Source organism: Pollicipes pollicipes, unplaced genomic scaffold (genome assembly GCF_011947565.3).
Source record: "Pollicipes pollicipes isolate AB1234 unplaced genomic scaffold, Ppol_2.1 Scaffold_2555;HRSCAF=2994_pilon_pilon_pilon, whole genome shotgun sequence".
NCBI lineage: Eukaryota > Metazoa > Arthropoda > Thecostraca > Pollicipedomorpha > Pollicipedidae > Pollicipes > Pollicipes pollicipes.
Genome location: NW_023596136.1, coordinates 1,012,939 through 1,029,859, shown reverse-complemented (window position 1 = coordinate 1,029,859; position 16,921 = coordinate 1,012,939). Strand labels below are relative to the sequence as shown.

Below are 16,921 nucleotides of genomic sequence, written 5' to 3'. Positions count from 1 at the left end.
CCAGGTAACAAAATGTCATCACGGAAAAAATATATATAAGGTCATAATGAGGACGGTTCCAAATACGCGCAAATAATGGTGGTCGGTGTTTTCACACCTTAAACCTACCTTGTTGCGGCCAGTTTAATTTTAAGCACTACAAGTCAGTCAGCCCGTCCGTTACAGTGACAATTCTGACACGGGCTGTCTGGCAGTGACCCTTACGTCCTAATACGCTCCATGACGCAATCAAACAATAACGTATTGAGGAGAGAATTTCTACGAAATGGTGAGGTTTTGTTATCTAGAAGAGTCATTTGCACACCAATATCAAAGCGCACCAATTGGTAGTTACGAGTGAGGTTTTTCCATCATACGTGATGCTTGCCTCAGTAGATTTTAATCTTTGATATTCTCTGTAAAGAGAGCGTTACACATTTTGACGTCTGCATTTGACATGTGACATTTATATGGAGTTTTTCACTGAAATAGCCATCTTGAAGATCATTTGGTGCAGTTCAAAGTCTTGCCTTTCTTGAGGCCTAAGCCCCGGCAGTTCCTGAGCTTCATGCCCACAATGATGTGCGGACCATTTTGGGGAGATCCTTTGAACCATTTTATTTTTCACCCAGGCATTTATGACGCATTTATGACGCATTGATAGGCATCCATGACGTATAAATCCATGTCGCATTTACGGCATGCCTAATGGTCATGACGTTGGCATGACCATTAGGCATGTCATTCAAATCCTGCCGCTCCATTAGCCATGCGACGATTAGGGCCAGGAAAAATAAGATTGCCGAGTCGTTAATATCTGGCGTTGGTGAGGACGATTTTCGGATATAATGGTCGTCAATTGGTCCTCAATCAATGTGGTGTGGAATACTGCGACGTAATCACACAATGATCTTTTGAGGGGCATATTTACTGAACAGAGAAGTTGCGTTGTGTAGAACAGTCTTGTCCTCTCAGAAGTATGCCTATGGTTATAAGTGAGCTTATGCTATTATATCGCATGCTTATTCCAATACCTTAAAGGGGCGCCACAGCCCCCCTATGTAGCTTTCTATTCAAATGAAGTGGTTCACCCCCCACCCCCTACTATTTTAAAAAGGAAGTCAGCCAAATTCGGAAGAAAACGATTAAAGAAGACGCAGGTCATAGTTTTAGCAATCCTTCCTTGCTCGGTCCTCACCCACTAGCGCAACATATTTTCGGAAACCTCACCCATGACCAACCGTGCTCAGCAAAAGTAAAAAGTAAGACCACACTATTAGCCTACTGCCACTTTCTGCGGGCAAAGCAGCATCGACTGATGCAAGCAATGCACGTAATGTCTTGATCTCGTTTCGTGAATGCCTCGTGCGTTTTAGTGCTAATCCAGGCCATGCACATGAACGTGCAAGTTCGAGTAAAACAGCACAGGACATTAGTTTGTCGACACAAGAGAACACTAGCCCGGATAAGCATTGATATACCCCGAACCCCACCAGGCGCTCTTAACATGCCATCTGATTCCAGGAAGTGGTGGGCACAACAGGCTTCGTCCATTGCCGAAATGTGGCTAAGGGATTTTTTTTTTTTTTTGAACGGTTGGGCATCCAAAACTGGCAAGTTGAGCCCGCAGGGTATTGACATGAGCCGTTTCGTCTGCACATCGCGGGATGACCCCGAGGGATTGGGAACGCTAGTACGACCAGGAGTGCCAGCATCTCGCTAGTACGGTCAGGAGTTCCAGCATCTCGCTAGTACGATCAGGAGTTCCAACATCTCGCTAGTACGATCAGGAGTTCCAGCATCTCGCCAGAACGATCAGGAGTTCCAGAATCTTACCAGTGTATGAGGCGTGCCGCCGGGGAGCAGCACCGCGGCCAGCAACATATTCTAAGGCGGGAGATCGTGACCGTATCGTGACCGACCGTGAGACCGTGACCTGATCGTGACCGTACCGTTTCAGCACCCCAGATTGACAGGTGCTTGCGCAGGAGGACGACTTGGCACTTCTGAGGCTAATTCCAGACTTTTGAGGCGCCTCGCAAGAGGCTTTTTACGATCTGGTGCAGATGTTCCTCGGGAATTCTGACTTCATTGTTTGTTGTTCTTCATTCGTTTTCTTTGATTCCCCTGCTGTCCGTCATACCACAATGCGTCGTGTCGCAGACAGAGCTAGAACGAAGAATGGTCGTGACTGCTGAGGCGGCTATTGGCCAAGATCTGGAGCTGCATCTTCTGCGCCACGTCTTAGCCCCACCCCCCTCAAACAGTGTAGCCTTCCCCTCTCACGAAAAGCTGCTTTACCTGTCCCGTGAAAGACCCATCATCACGCGACACATTTATTTTGCGACCCATGCCTTCGTGCCACCTGGGAGCTCTTGCACCGTGAATGGCTATCATAGTGGGTAATGCCATGCAAATTCTCCCCATGGCGTACGCTTCTGTAGCTTAGTAGGCTCTTAGTTGTAGCTTAGTAGGCTATCGTTCTTTTGGGATAAGGAGTGGGCAGAATTTAGATTGACGGTTTGCCTTCGGGCAGCGAGTGGTCACAAATGTTTCTAAAGCTTTCAGCCCGACTTCATCTGAGTCTCGACACTGCCAGCGGCGTTGTGGTCTGAAAACGACGCTTTCTGCGCCAGATGATCCAGGGTTGCTGATGCTCTTAAAATTGGCAAAATCATTTCAATGGTTCAAGAGATAGGGAAGTTGCCATTATAACGTCTCCCAGTAAATCCATGCTAGCCTCCCCCATCCATACTCCGGTTGATGCTGGCTTAGTCATAATACGTTTGAACTTTTCGGACCGTCGTTGAGCCCTGGTATAACAGACGGAGGCACCACTCATGCCACACATGGCGATGTCGGCCGGGATTTTCGGGCGGAGGTGATCTGCGCGGCTAGTTACCGCCGTCGGCGGACGTTCGTCTGCGACAGCGCAGAGCACAGGTAGTGCTGGCGCTGGCCGGCTGCCGTTGCGGCCCCTGGCAGCGAGCCCCGCAGCCGTGCTGACGGAGTAGCACGCATGAGCGGCCACTGCCCGGGGAGGTGGCTAGCCGCGGCCGGCGCGTGCAGCGCTCAGGTCAGGGGTGGGGTGGTGTCCATCGCGGAGAACGGTGAGGTGCCGGGCGCCCAGAGGTAATCACGCCGTGGTGGGCGAGGCTCGGCTCATGTGCGGACCTCTCAGACGGATATTACTCGGTGCGCTGCCCGGGAAGACGCCACTCATGGCGGTCTCATACTCGGCACATACGGAGATTTATGCACCGGGGCTCATATTTCACGGATGTGAGACACTGGCTGGCTATCTCAGTCGAAGAAGTCGTTGTTTGCTGTTGCGATAAACTGGCGACCATGGTGAAGGGTATTTTGTAGCAACGCCAGCTACAAACGTCTTGAAAACAGCCAATCTTCAAATGTCACGCTGCACGCAATAACTTACCGGCTTTATCGCGGCTGCTTTCAGCACGACGTTCGCCTCAATAACGGCGTTCGCAAGTCTGTGTTCCATTCCGGGTACTGCGGCACCTCCTTATAGCAAGCTGGTCCACAACATTCAGACGCCAGCAGGTCGCAGTTTTTTACAGATTTGATCCGAACCCTTTGAATGGATGGATTTCCGGGATCAGAGCTCACGCTAAGCAGTGCTTGTTGTGTGAGCCCTGACCCCTACCATCCGATCGCGCAATTCCATGTCAACGGCAGAATTTTGTGGCGAAAGCTTAACGTGCCGCAATGCTTGGCACGGTCCGTCCTGCCCTCTGACGTCAACTGACCTTTAGCGCGGCCGTTGCCACCGGCCGCAGGCCATACCTGTCAAGGGCAAATAGCGAGCGCCCTAAAGCGACTCGAGCCCACCCCGCCACGGGTGGGTGGATCGGGAGGCAGGCGCTCTAACCAACTAAGCCACCGGACGGACAGTTGATCAGTATTGATCGATTTGTCTCGTTTGTTTCAGGTCTCTTGCGAACAGTCAACTGGAGTCCATCTCAGACTGGGCGTTCAACGGGTCTCGCATTGGGACACTGTGAGTGCGAGCTCTGGCAGCCAAGTGTGCGTGCATCTTCACACAGAATATGCATCTTCGACTTGCTTACTGGCAGGATGGGAACAGACCCGTTTTGGCGAGACACGTAGGCGTGGATGGTCAGCTATTACCAGTCCTGGTAATAGTCCTTTAGTCGTGCAGACCGAGATGCCTTGTGCAAACTGCTGTGTGTCCGTAATGGATATGGGGAAATGACAGCTGACAAAATCTGCAAGCAACCCAACAGGGCAATAACAATGCGTGTTCCCTATCAACTTCGTACATGCTGCACCTACTAATGATGCGGGGTAATGTCCGCAGGTTAAAGGAATAATATCCCAAGAGGGACAAACGCCACTTTTGCGTCGTAACGCCCTTCTCGGTATCAATGTTTCTGCATCCCTCTCTACCCCAACGCCACGCTGTCACGACGCCGCCTCCGCCAATGGCTCAAAACAGTCCTGCTATATGTTTTTGGGCTCGCCGTGGCTGTAAAGCCGGGCGGAAGTACGAATATATATACAAGACCCAAACAATTGATTAAGAAAGGGCAGCAAGGACACATTACTGGCAGTGTGTTTTGTTTTTCAGTGCGCCGTTGGCCATTCTCAAAGCTCGCATCCTCATCAAAGTTGCATTCAGGCAGTAAAATTTGTTAGATAACTCGTCCGTCTAAATGATTCCAATGGGTCCTAAAATGTCACGGTGGCCTGCTTGGCCCGCACGAGGTAAAAGAGAACTATGCATTTATATATATATATATATATATATATATATATATATATATATATATATATATATATATCTATATCTATATATATATATATATATATATATGTGTGTGTGTGTGTGTGTGTGTGTGTGTGTGTGTGTGTGTGTGTGTGTGTGTGTGTGTGTGTGTGTGTGTGTGTGTGTGTGTGTGTGTGTGTGTGTGTGTGTGTGTGTGTGTGTGTGTGGTGAACTCTGCCACTTCCTGGCAAGTCACCGCTGTCATCACTGTTTTAACCGTTTTCATTGCTGATCGCCAACTCTTTCATTGCCGATGTCCAATGGTCATGACCAATTTTTATTTTGATGTCCCATGTTAGGAAAAGTATGTAAGCAACAGATACCTTACGAATCATTGAATCTGATCACCCTGTACTACATTCCATTCGACAGTTTCGTACACTTCTTAGGACGCTGTGTTTCTCTGACAGGCAGCTGAATGGAAACCTGCACCTGAAGCGCCTGGATCGCCTGGCCTTCCGGGGTCTGGGAAGTCTCAGAACGCTGTAAGTGCTGCTGCACCGCTTGGTCCATCTTCTAAGTTCCGGTAGGCGATACCAAATTTAGTTTGTTTATGATGCTGCCTTGTCCTGAAGTACAGCGGTTGAAATAGCCTTGCTCGTTGCCACTCTTAATCAATAAAATAAACTTCTTTGTTTCCTCTTGCTGTGGTCTTTGACAGTCGCCGTAGGTTTGACCGTCACTCGTCTTTCGCTTACCTCCCATTTCCAATTATCTACCTGATCCACCTTTCGTTTCCCATCATCTACCCTCGCATGACCATCGCCTCGCGTCCGCCTGAACCGCTACCACCAGATTTTCACTGGGCACCGTCGTCAGTCGGTTCTCGCTGTACCCGTAGCTTCGCGGTACATGGCGGCATAACTTATCGACGCACTCGGCATCAATGGAACTATTGTGAGATAAGCTTGCGGGTGATTGAATACTTATCTACAGCTGTCGCGGCAAAGGTGGCCCGGCAGATGAATCCCGGTTGCGCTATGGCTGCTGGGCCCTAATTTGACCAACGCGGCCGCTGGCGCTTCATAAGAAGCATGACGACGTGCGTAGCGTTCTGTTAAAAAATGACGGTCCGCCAGACGTCAGACAGCATTTACAAGTATTTTCATAAGCCGATGTCATTGCTATTAGAGAATGATTTGGAAAATGATTGGAAGTACCAAGATTATGGTACCGAAAGAGCTTTTCCATAGCTTACCGAACTCAGCGTCTCAGGTTACCATGGATACCCGTCGTTAGGGTCAAGGCTGTTGAGGTAGAGCTGAAGCTGCGCTCCGTGTTGACCTCTTCAAGTGAGGAAATGTTACCTGTCTGGTGTTTTACTCGACGTGCTATAATATGCTGGAATAAATCACCGATCATGGCATGTTTAGCATAGTATTTTCCTCTCTTCTCCCCCACTTGGTTTTATTTCAAGTAGCGTAAAAATCGAAGTGGGCTGCAAAAATCCCGCTTTATAAGCTTTATACGATATCATGCATTTTGCATACTAATGCTCCCACAAATTAAAGACGTCATTAGCTCACCTAACTGACGCTTCTTCTATACGTAAATAATGTCTTCAAAAGGCCTAGTCACCGCCATATATGTTTTACTAGAGATTATGACAATGGTCCCACGGCCAGGAAAGGCACACGACGACCGGGTGGAAGAGTGACGTCACCGTGACGCGAAATAGTCGCTGATGTTGAGACACAATCCCGTCTGACTAAGGAAACCAGCTGTTACGCATAAGAATGTAAACAAAAATAAACCTCAGTCATAAAAATCGTACCTCCCCTTAAGCCTGATAATGGCCGCCGTAACGTCGAACTTGGGTTAAAAGCATCCGCAGTACTTTAAATAGCAGCACGATTTATCATATTTCTTGGCTAATTTTTACTGAGTTATGGCAAGTACCTTAATACCTACGTGATATAAATATTCTGAAAATCGGAGAAAATAGACATTTTACATACGCACATACAAACATTTGAATTAACCTACATTATCACGCTATAGGCCAATTCAGTGTTATCCTGCAGTTGATAAGACTTGCATTGCCTAATATTCATATGTTTTGTCATTGTGTATCCCTTGACATAATGTTACAAGTCGTATCGGTTAGTTTGTTCGCTGCACAAATACCCTGCCAAAAGTCAACATGCAAAACAGAGATGGACAGGTAGCTTGAAAAATGTCACATTTTCGGCCGCGCAGTCTATGACCGTTGGAGACACTGCAGATGTATTTAAAAGAAAAGACAGTGGGATCAAATCAGTTTTTGCCTTTTGTACATACTCAATCAAAACATAAAACAATGAACTCACTTTTTCACTTTTTCTTTCAACTGACCTTGGTCAACTGTACCTTTTACTGAAAAGACAGGGCACACAGGGGCAGTACGAGAGCCAACCTCCTGACTTGGTTGTAGAATGGCTGACCAATTTGAAAGGGCGCATACGAATTAGCGTCCGAAACGATCAAGCGTTCCAGGCCGTGCTTGCTTGCATACTGACTTGAATCGTCACGAACACATGCATTTTGATGTACCCGATTTGCGAATTCCCTCATAAACGTTGCACTCACATAAATCATGTTATGACCGATCCTCAATCGATGCTCAACCTCATTTTGTGAGTCATCTGATTGGGGAGATTTTCCTGTGCTCATCTGGTTGTCGTGGTTTCGTTTTTTGTTTTCTTTTGGGGGGGCGGAAAAGTATCGATGCGTTTTGTCAGTGCAAACAAGACGTTGGCCTGAAATTGTGTTTGGTTGACAGTTGAAATGTCACGGAGGCTGGCACCGACCTTTTTATTTTATGACTGTTTTTAATAGTCGAACGGTAATGGGTCCATACGAATCCCTCTTCTGAGTAATGCTGCTCTCGCCCGGTGAGAATTGGGCGACTCTGAAACCAACTCGCTTTGCCCCGCGAATTGGAAGTATCGAGCCTCTCAACCCCAATTTGGACTCCGGCAGTGCGCCCCACCGCCCCCAGCACCACGCTGTAATTGGCTCCTTCCGCAGGTCATTGAGGACGGGGTTCGCGCCCAGCCTTTCTGACGTCATCATCCAGGTGGTTCTGCACCGCCACACGCTGCCACCGGCAGAAATAATTGGTTTCCGGCCTAATATAGATTAAAGGTTAGACTCGAAATGAATTGGGATCAAACAATGAACTTTCTATTTTTCATCTGGATTTTCCTCTTATACGAAAAGTTATCAAGAACATCTGTTCCCACTAAGTCTTCCTTTTGTTGCTTGACGTTGGCAGTTTCTTTTCTTTTATGGCTCAACATTGCGGCAGTGCTTTGAATGCGCTGGAAGACATGGGTACGCATAACACATTGGTTACATTGATAATCGTGGTCAAGGATGATGGTGACGATAGTGCTAGGTTTGATAAATATCAACGGGTAAAGGAGTGGAGCCACCTACATGGAGTAGGTCAATGCACCGTCTTAAGTTAAGTAAACTAAGTTAACTAAGCTGAGCCCCGTCCTCAGTGACCTACGGAGGGAGCCAGTTACAGCGCGGCGGCAATTCACCAGGGGTCGACCAGCGCAGCAGTTTGCGATCCTGCTCCTAGGTCATGGACATGACCTGAAATAATATGATCATAAAAACGCCACCTTCAGATAATCAAACCCACTGTGTCGATGTCTGTCAAAATCCTCTCTTCACTGGTTGTTTTTCGGTCTTGGAGCTGAAACGGACGTTTAATGGATTTTTAATGCACTATTTTAGTGTTCAAATCTGACTCATCCAACTAGTTGCTGTAAGTTCGCCAAAAGTCGTTTCCAATAACGTTTGGCTTGCCCACCGCGTTCCTAGCAACTAACCGGACGTCGCGTGACAGCGCAACTCGAACGACTACCTGAAGGTTAACGCCCCTCGCGTGAATAGCGCCAACTGAGTATCTACCACGCAGCGCTTTTTTGCATATCGTCTGTTCATTCTATTTCGGCATTTTATTGCAGGTGCTCAGACACAACGGCATTCGTAAGACGAAGGGACGTAAAGCCCCAACAATTATCATCTCACGACTGCGTGTCTTACCTGTCATTGCGCGTTTTAAGTCGCCATCCTAAGGTGACAGGACAAAAGCACACGTACCGTCGTACAGACAGATAAGAACTTGTCGCTGGAAATCAAACCCTCCAAACCATCCAATACGCGTTTTTGGATTTCGCGCGAAGAAGGTCATGGTGCCATACGCACGGCGCGGTCTGCGCATTCGTGGTGAACTCGCTTTAGTTCTCAACCGTACCTGGTGTCGAAGGAGCCGCGCGCGTGGCATGCGTCGTATAACACTGCTGCTCCGTAAATGGACTGCTGTTGGGGTTATTGACGGAGAACAGCGCGCTGCTCAGAGCCGTTCGTCACGTGGCTCTAATGAAGTCCAGAAGTTGGAAAGTAACTCATCCAAGTGTTCTGGAAGGGAGAAGCTGTGGTAGGTAAGGTCTGGACAGAAACGCCTTTTCTTCTCAGTGACCACTTCCATTACATGGTCCGTAACAAAAGCCGTTTTCGTAACATTGCTGTGCAAAACTTTTCTTAACATTTTAAAACCCTTTTAATGTTGACTTTGTAACCACGCGCCTTTAATGGGCAATTTTGGTTGGGCGTGTTTTGTAAAGACTTCAAACATGTTTGGATGGGCGCATAACGTCATAAATTGTGACTAGCCGGCAATAAACAAGATCATAGTTTTATGGACAAGTGTGATCTCTTACGACCAAAATTTGTCGAAGCTTATTAAAAACATCTGATGGAATTTCGGACGCAGAAGCGACGAAACAAACTTCTATGCAGTGTCCTAGAATTGCCCATTTTGGGTGGAATGCAGCGCCCTATGAGGAGGAATTTTTGCTCCTGCTCCCCATATTCATGCGAACATTTGACTCTTACCTGATATTGTCTAACCACTCATACCAAACTTATGTATCCCTTTCAGAGGTTTTAAAATGTCATCCAAAACCGAGATCACTTGGACATACCAAGCGTAAACAATGCTCCATAGAACCTGAACACCCATGGCTATATACTGCCTCGTCTACATCTGAATCATGTCTATGTATGCACAGAGCAAGAGCACCGGGTGCCTTCATGCCCGAGAGCCTCAGCGATTCCAGGCGCTTGCATGCATCAAGTGTGGTTTATTTACAAAATGCATCACAATCTATCGCTGTGTGCCAAATGCTTTTCAAAGCAAAGGTTTTCACGCATCCCCAACTTTCTGGGCCACGCCACGCGAACACCACGCCGGCAAAGCGGAGCCTGGTATAAACACCAGCAAAGCCCGGCAGACAATCTTACTCCACGTATTTCTTTTACCCAAAGAAACTTCACCACTACATTGCATTACTCCCAAAATGCGGAGTGAAAAATTCCAGAAATGTTTTCTAAATGAAATATAATAGCTGAATTTCACTATTTGAACACTTAGTTTCACAAATTGTTAGTCCAGTAAGCTGACTGCAAAATTTGGCCAACAACTCGAAGTCTTTGCATTCATTTAATTTATTTTGCTTTTCTTGGTCTCTTAGGAGTGTGGTACAACTTCATTTTTCCTTCCATCCCGATTATCTTTAAAAACACCATCTATGATTTAAAACGTTGACGGATTTCTCTGTGAAATGTTTCAACTGCAAACTTGCACGTATTTTACACATAAATTGGATTAATTCGACAGCCGCCCAAACATGTTTGAAATGCACCGAAGAGTGAATAATTCATACAGAATGAAGGAGACAATTCAAATCATGGAACTTATTTGTACTGCCATTTGGCCTCCTACTACCCCAGTTAGCCATTTTTATGGTAATGGCGAGGCTCAATAATGGTAAGTCTTAGCCATTCCGGTTCCACTACCGCACCAAGTCACATTATTTTACCGTGCATAGTGTTGGTACAGGTTTGGCGCAGCTAATACAGAAGTGTATGGTAGCGAAATTATGCCATTTAAAACTGTTCTGTTATGTAGACCTCATTTTACTCATTTTGCGTTTTAATCTTGTAGTTTGGTGGACAGGATTGATATTCACATTTTGTTGGTGGGTTGGGTGACCCTGTTTGTCAGCAAACCATGCGAACGATATTGACTTCTGTGTCGAGGAGCAGGAGGACGCCCGCCTTAAAAAAAATCCGATAAGTATCTCCTGTGGAACAACTAATTGCTGACCTTACCTGCTTTAATCACATGACTTGCAACCAGATTTATCGATCCTTTGTTTAAATGCATCGAGTTTTGTTCATAAGACCAAATATGGTGCCACGAGACGTGCAACTTAACTGTTTTGTTGCATACTCTTGACTGTCTCAAATTTGTTGAAATGGTCCCTCATATCTGCTCTAGCAAGATGTTGTCCGTAGTTGCCATAGTTTGCTGACTGGCAAAATATTTCACTGTAGATATGCACTATGTTTTTTAACACAGGAATACTTTAAGCTGCATAGCAATTACAATATGAGGTAAATATTGGTTATCAGCAAATAGACCTTCCCATTTAAAATGTGAAACCAACATCTCAAACTTTAAGTCATTAAATATCAATAACCAAACCTTAATAGATACTCTTGCTGCAGCTGAAAAGGCAAGCAGCAAAACTGATTTGGTAACCATCCAAAACTTATGTTATGTTAGGAAGAAAATAACTTTCGTGGGGCACACTCACTGTTGGCTTTGGCAGAGAGTAACCGAGACAATCAGAATAAGTTATTCGGAGTGATTTAAATAATCAATGGATAGTCCTGTCCTTTCAGCTGGTTCCTGGAATTGGATTTGTGTGTGCTCAACTTTGTCTGGCGTCAACAAGCTTACACAAATGAATTGAACCAAAATACAAGTTGAAACCAACTAAAAATAAGGTTTATCATGTTTTTATTACAAGTGCTGCCGTAAAGAAATAGATGAGGTGAGTTGATATGATGTTCAACATATGGCCTACTCTAAGTTAGGTCGAATTAATTACTTGCAAGGCAAATGGCAGTAGGACTGTTGCAATAAGAAGTGACTCAAATTGCAGCTGTGCTACAAAAAGGCTAGACAGGATGAAATAAGGTAAGGCTTCTTTTGGTTAGGCTTAGTCATGTTACCTTCATGGAAATAAGCATTGGTATTTTGCAAGAAACAGTGACATAATATTTGTGTTTGCTGACGGTCTTAACAGAAGCCAGAGGTATGTCTGTTGTATTTGATTTGTGGTGTGTCAATGTGCAGGAGTCCAAGGCTTTTTCTTTGAATGCATTGTGCTTGTTGAATTTTTGCTGATGATTTTGTTGTTGAATTCCTTTGCTTTGGTTTGTGTTTAAAAAAAATCCCACGGAAGGGGAGCGCAAAGTGCGGCATCAACCACTGTGTTGCATACTTCTGATGTTCATCATACTATTATGAAATAACCTTTCTTTAATATACTCGAATTCGCTGTAATGGCTTATGATATTAAAGCGAAATATTTTTGCCATATTTATGCTGTTACATCCATGCCAACTTGAAATGTATGTCTCTGTTCGCTGGAGCATCTCTTACTGACTCATAAGTTCCAGCTTACGTAACTTGAATTTTTCACTGCCGTATCGCCTTTTTGCGATGGAATTTTTCACTCCCACCCTAGCTCAACAGTGATTCTAGCTCACTGCTCCGAACTTACATTACTTACGGAGCGTACAGCGCTTACATACCTTAACGCGCGCTAGAGTGGAGGTCCATTTGACCCCCCAAAGGTTTTTTCCGGAATGGTTTCCGAACGGCACGGCGTAGCCGCACCACATTCAGTATGGCTGTGGAAAATTGAATAGCGGATCGTCTAACATCACAAATTTAGATTTACCTTGTAAAGTCACCGACCTATGGCAGGTCAGTCAGGCCGTAATTTCAGCGAAAACAATTTTTAGGGAATCGTTCAATCTGATCCAACAATGGAGTGCTAGACAAGACCGTACACCTCTGAGATGCTTTCTTAGACATCTCAACAATTTATTTAACAAACAACAATGACCTAGGGTCAGGTATGAAGGTCAGACCAAGGTCAAAACCAGCCTGTTTTGTTACTGCTGTATGGGATAGTTTCTGGCTCTCATTTCGAATTTATTGATAAAAGGAAACGCACTAGACACCTTCCATGGACTTCTTAAAGGCCAGGATAGGTCACTGATCTAAGATGACCCGGGCCAACATTTTGTTTTTAGGAGCATACTGTCTAACGTTATCTTTGTCGCATGTTCAATTGAAAAACTCAAAGCGGCCTTGTATGATTTTGGTCATCATGACCTTCAAAAAGTCAAACAAGGTCACTGACCTTATATGAGCATGTAACCCTTTGCTTAGATAAGTTTTCTAAGTTCTAGGAGCCCTTTGGAGACCAGCCTGGAAGCGTACCTTGTTTGACCTTATTTGACCCAAAGGTTATGACCTGGGAAGCTCAAACTTTGATTTGAAAGAGTTCACGGACAGGTCGATACACGCTGCAAATTTGATGTCTCTAGCTTTCTCACTTCCTGAGATCTGGGGGGGGGGAGGCGTCAAAGTGACCGCCACCTAAGCGAAGGGTATCCAACCGGCCACCCGGGCGGGTGCAACCATAGTCCAAGATGAATGATCCTTGGATGAACTAACTCTCAAGGCGTGTCTTTCTCCACACAGTACAGATGTGAACAATGCATAATCGGGCAGCCGGCATCCACCACCCCCGACGGATGCACACTGCTGACTGCCAGGTCTGGTATTTTCCTATGATTTGGGTGAGCTAAAGGCGTGGGTTGAGAAATGTCTGTAAAGGGTTCTGCTTAAATGCGTAAATAAACAAACTTAATCGCTTCCTTGTAAGAAGATTTAATACATATTAAAACCTAAAAGAAACGTATTTAAAACTTTTCGAAAACTTTTGAGTGCATGCATCGGTCGTGAAAATGGCCAATAGACATACATGCATGTGTAGGGAAGAATTAGGTACGATGAATAACAATCTGTAACGCGAAATGATAGTACGCACCTCTAAAGCTCAAATAAGAAACTTCTATTTCCCATAATGGATTTTGACGTTCTAACTAATCGTTTGACGTGGAAAATGCAAAAGTTGTATCGGAAAGATCAACTACCTGCAGAATGTTATTGGAAGCCAGGAAGATAACTTGAAGTGTCGCGATTCAAAACTCTTAAAGAATTTTTAGTTCTCAAGTGTGCTATCACCTGCTCAACTGAAAGCATTGAGTGAGTGAAGTGCTTGTGATTTACTACACTAAATTCAAAACAACTTACCTAAGAACGCCTTCAGCTGATCAGCTTAGATTGTGCCTTGCGCGTAATCTGATGGGAAAGACCTGGTGCGCCTGCCTTGCTACAAAATAGTGTTATTGGCTAAACCCAGGTGTATTTACCTTTGCCCTAGTAATTTACCATTGCTCACTATTGATCTATCTTAGGATAAAATGCCGATCTGGCCTGGGAGTCGGTGGTTGGACGGAAGGGACCAGCTTGGAGGAGGCTTCATTCCTTAAATATACCAAGCAGATAACCTTCTTCTGCCAATGTTTGCTGAGTCATAATGCAGTAAATGCGGTACACTTCAACGACGTACCCTTAAGTGTTTGTTAAACAGAAACTCCGTCCACTTTTCCAGAACGCGCCGCGATCCTCTGCAGCGTGGCTCTCTCAGGCGGAGTGCCTCGATGCGCAGCGTTTTAGTACAGACGAGCTCTCGCCCCGGCATGCGTAATTACTGGACGCTGACGAACGACAGAAGCGCGCTGTTTACTAGCCTTTAGGCTAGGTAGCTCTCGGAATCCATTCTATCGGGGTCCGGGCTGTGGTCGGTTCTCTCAAAGGCCCTGAAAAGCTTCACATCAGACTCATTTATGCTTTTAGCTCCAGTACGGGGTTTCACGTGTAAAATCTCTGATATTTTTGGTCTATTTTTGAACATGGAAGGTGACTCAAAAAATGTCATCCGTTCAGTGCGTATTGCCGCGCATCGTATTTCGTTCAAGGGCTTTGAGTTCCTGAAAAATGTGTTCCGGGTTTAAGTTTTCGTTCTTTGTAGTACGTGTAAACACAGTTTTACTGTAAAGCAGTTTTTCGGCCACAATAAATCTCAGACACCTGAACTATGACAATTTTTGCGTGTTGTCTCCGTTGGCGATCGCAATGGCGAAAAATGTGCTTTAAAGAAGGGATTGTACGGATTTCAACGCTGACATAGAATGTAGTTTGAGGCATTCATTTCACTTGCAAGAAAAATCAGGGGCGTTATGAAAGCTACGCCATTCCTTAAAGTTTTGCCAGCTTGGTCGTTGCTATCATCGGAGCGTAGGTAGTTTTTAATTTTTCGGCCACCTCAGCCTATTTTTAGCCTATTTTTCAGTAGTTTTCCCGGGCCACCGACCCGTGGCGCGGAGGGTTCGAGTCGCTTTACGTGGTCGCTACTTGCTCCTAACGGTGATGGCATGCCACCGCTGACAGTAGCCGCAGTAAAGGTCAGGTGACCCCAGAGTACAGGTCGGGACCTGCCAAGCATTACAGCACGCTACGACTTCGCCGAAAAATGATGGTGCTGGACTGGAGTTTGCCGATTGGATGGCGGGGTCGGGGGTTACATCATGCGTGCTGGACTGTAGTTTGCCGATTGGATGACGGGGTCGGGGGTACACCACGGGCGCTGGACTTGAGTTTACCGATTGGATGACGGGGTCGGGGGTTACACCACGCGCGCTGGACTGGAGTTTGCCGATTGGATGGCGGGGTCGGGGGTTACACCACGCGCGCTGGACTGGAGTTTACCGACTGGGTGGCGGGGTCGGGGGTTACACCACGCGCGCTGGTTGGCGTAGGCGCTCATCCCAGAAATCCATCCGAGTAAAAGGCCTCGACTAAATTTTGATACTAATGCAGATACTACTTCTACTTCAGTTATTACCACTACTACTACAGCTCACTACTTCTTCCACCACTACGTGTATTACTATTGCTGCTTACTCTCATGCTATTTACAATTCTAATATGCCATGCATACTACTAATACTACTTTTAAACAAAAAGATGTTATCTCACGCCACAGTCCGAGTCACTTAACTTTATCAGCCCTTTAAGATCAAACCACCTATTGTGCATACCAAACCACCTAATGTTGTACAGGCTATGTTGATAACACGAAAGCAGCACGCTACATCTTCAAAACGTTGCATGCTACAACTGAGCCATTCGGATTGTCTTCTTAGAGACCGTCAGCAATGCATCGCTGATCGTGAAGAAAGTACGTTGTCGCATGGTGATGTATTTTGGAACACTCTTCGTGCGGATTAATATTTTTGGAAAAAATGCTTATTTCATTGGACCTTCACAGCCTTGATATGCCCGCTTTGGAAACAAATCAGTTTTCATGAAAAAACATACAATCCATCAAATGAACTCGTCCTCCAGTGGCTGGTGTTAATATCGAGATATTGCAAACTTCTTTAGTGCAAAAGAAACCCTAGTGCAGGGAATGTGCCAAATGGATCAGGAAAGTTAGCATAACTTTCCCCTGTTTATCTCAGATATGATCTTGCGATAGGCTCAATCCCTTTAAACTAAATTAAGCCGTCGTTGATCAGAGAGCACCCAAGTCCTCCATTCCTTTTTGTCAGAAGCTCGCAATGAGTGGCGTCAGGAATATGAGTCTGTTCAGCACTATTCAACAAATACACAATATACCCTGTAAGAAATATCATGGGTTGCTGCCCATTCTAAATCCGGTGAAAGATTACGCCATTATATTGGCTGACAGTGTATCATTTTTTCATCTTCATGCTCCTTATGTATTAACCCATGATTCTTAAGGCTTGCCCTAGTTCATTGTATGACATATGTCGCATGAGATTGTGGGTTAAAAAACGTATTGAAAAGGTCAGACTGTCGCCAGACTTGCTGCAATGATATGATGAATTGATCTGTTGTATCATGCTTGGTTTTATCCCCCGTTTGTGAGTTTGTCGGTTTCACTGGAAGTGTTTCTGATTAGTTGATGAGTCCTGCGCTGTACCTTTAAAGCATCAGAATTCCCTAACCACACCCAAATTCCATCTCAGTTGATAAGAAAGATACCGTCTTGCGTATATAAAAACAGTAAGTTGGTCGCAAAACAAGATCGTAAGATATGCGGCAGGATGATGTTG

At 45.5% G+C, this 16,921-nt stretch overlaps 1 protein-coding gene across 1 annotated transcript in view; it reads left to right on the top strand.

Annotated features, from left to right (window-relative positions):
- LOC119107281 (follicle-stimulating hormone receptor) overlaps positions 1-16,921 on the top strand; it is a 66,467-nt gene that overhangs the window by 45,971 nt on the left and 3,575 nt on the right. Inside the window, exons 9-10 of the mRNA XM_037230704.1 lie at positions 3,932-4,000; positions 5,200-5,274. Of these exons, the coding sequence (XP_037086599.1) occupies positions 3,932-4,000; positions 5,200-5,274 (144 nt within the window). The remainder of the gene's footprint in view (positions 1-3,931; positions 4,001-5,199; positions 5,275-16,921) is intronic.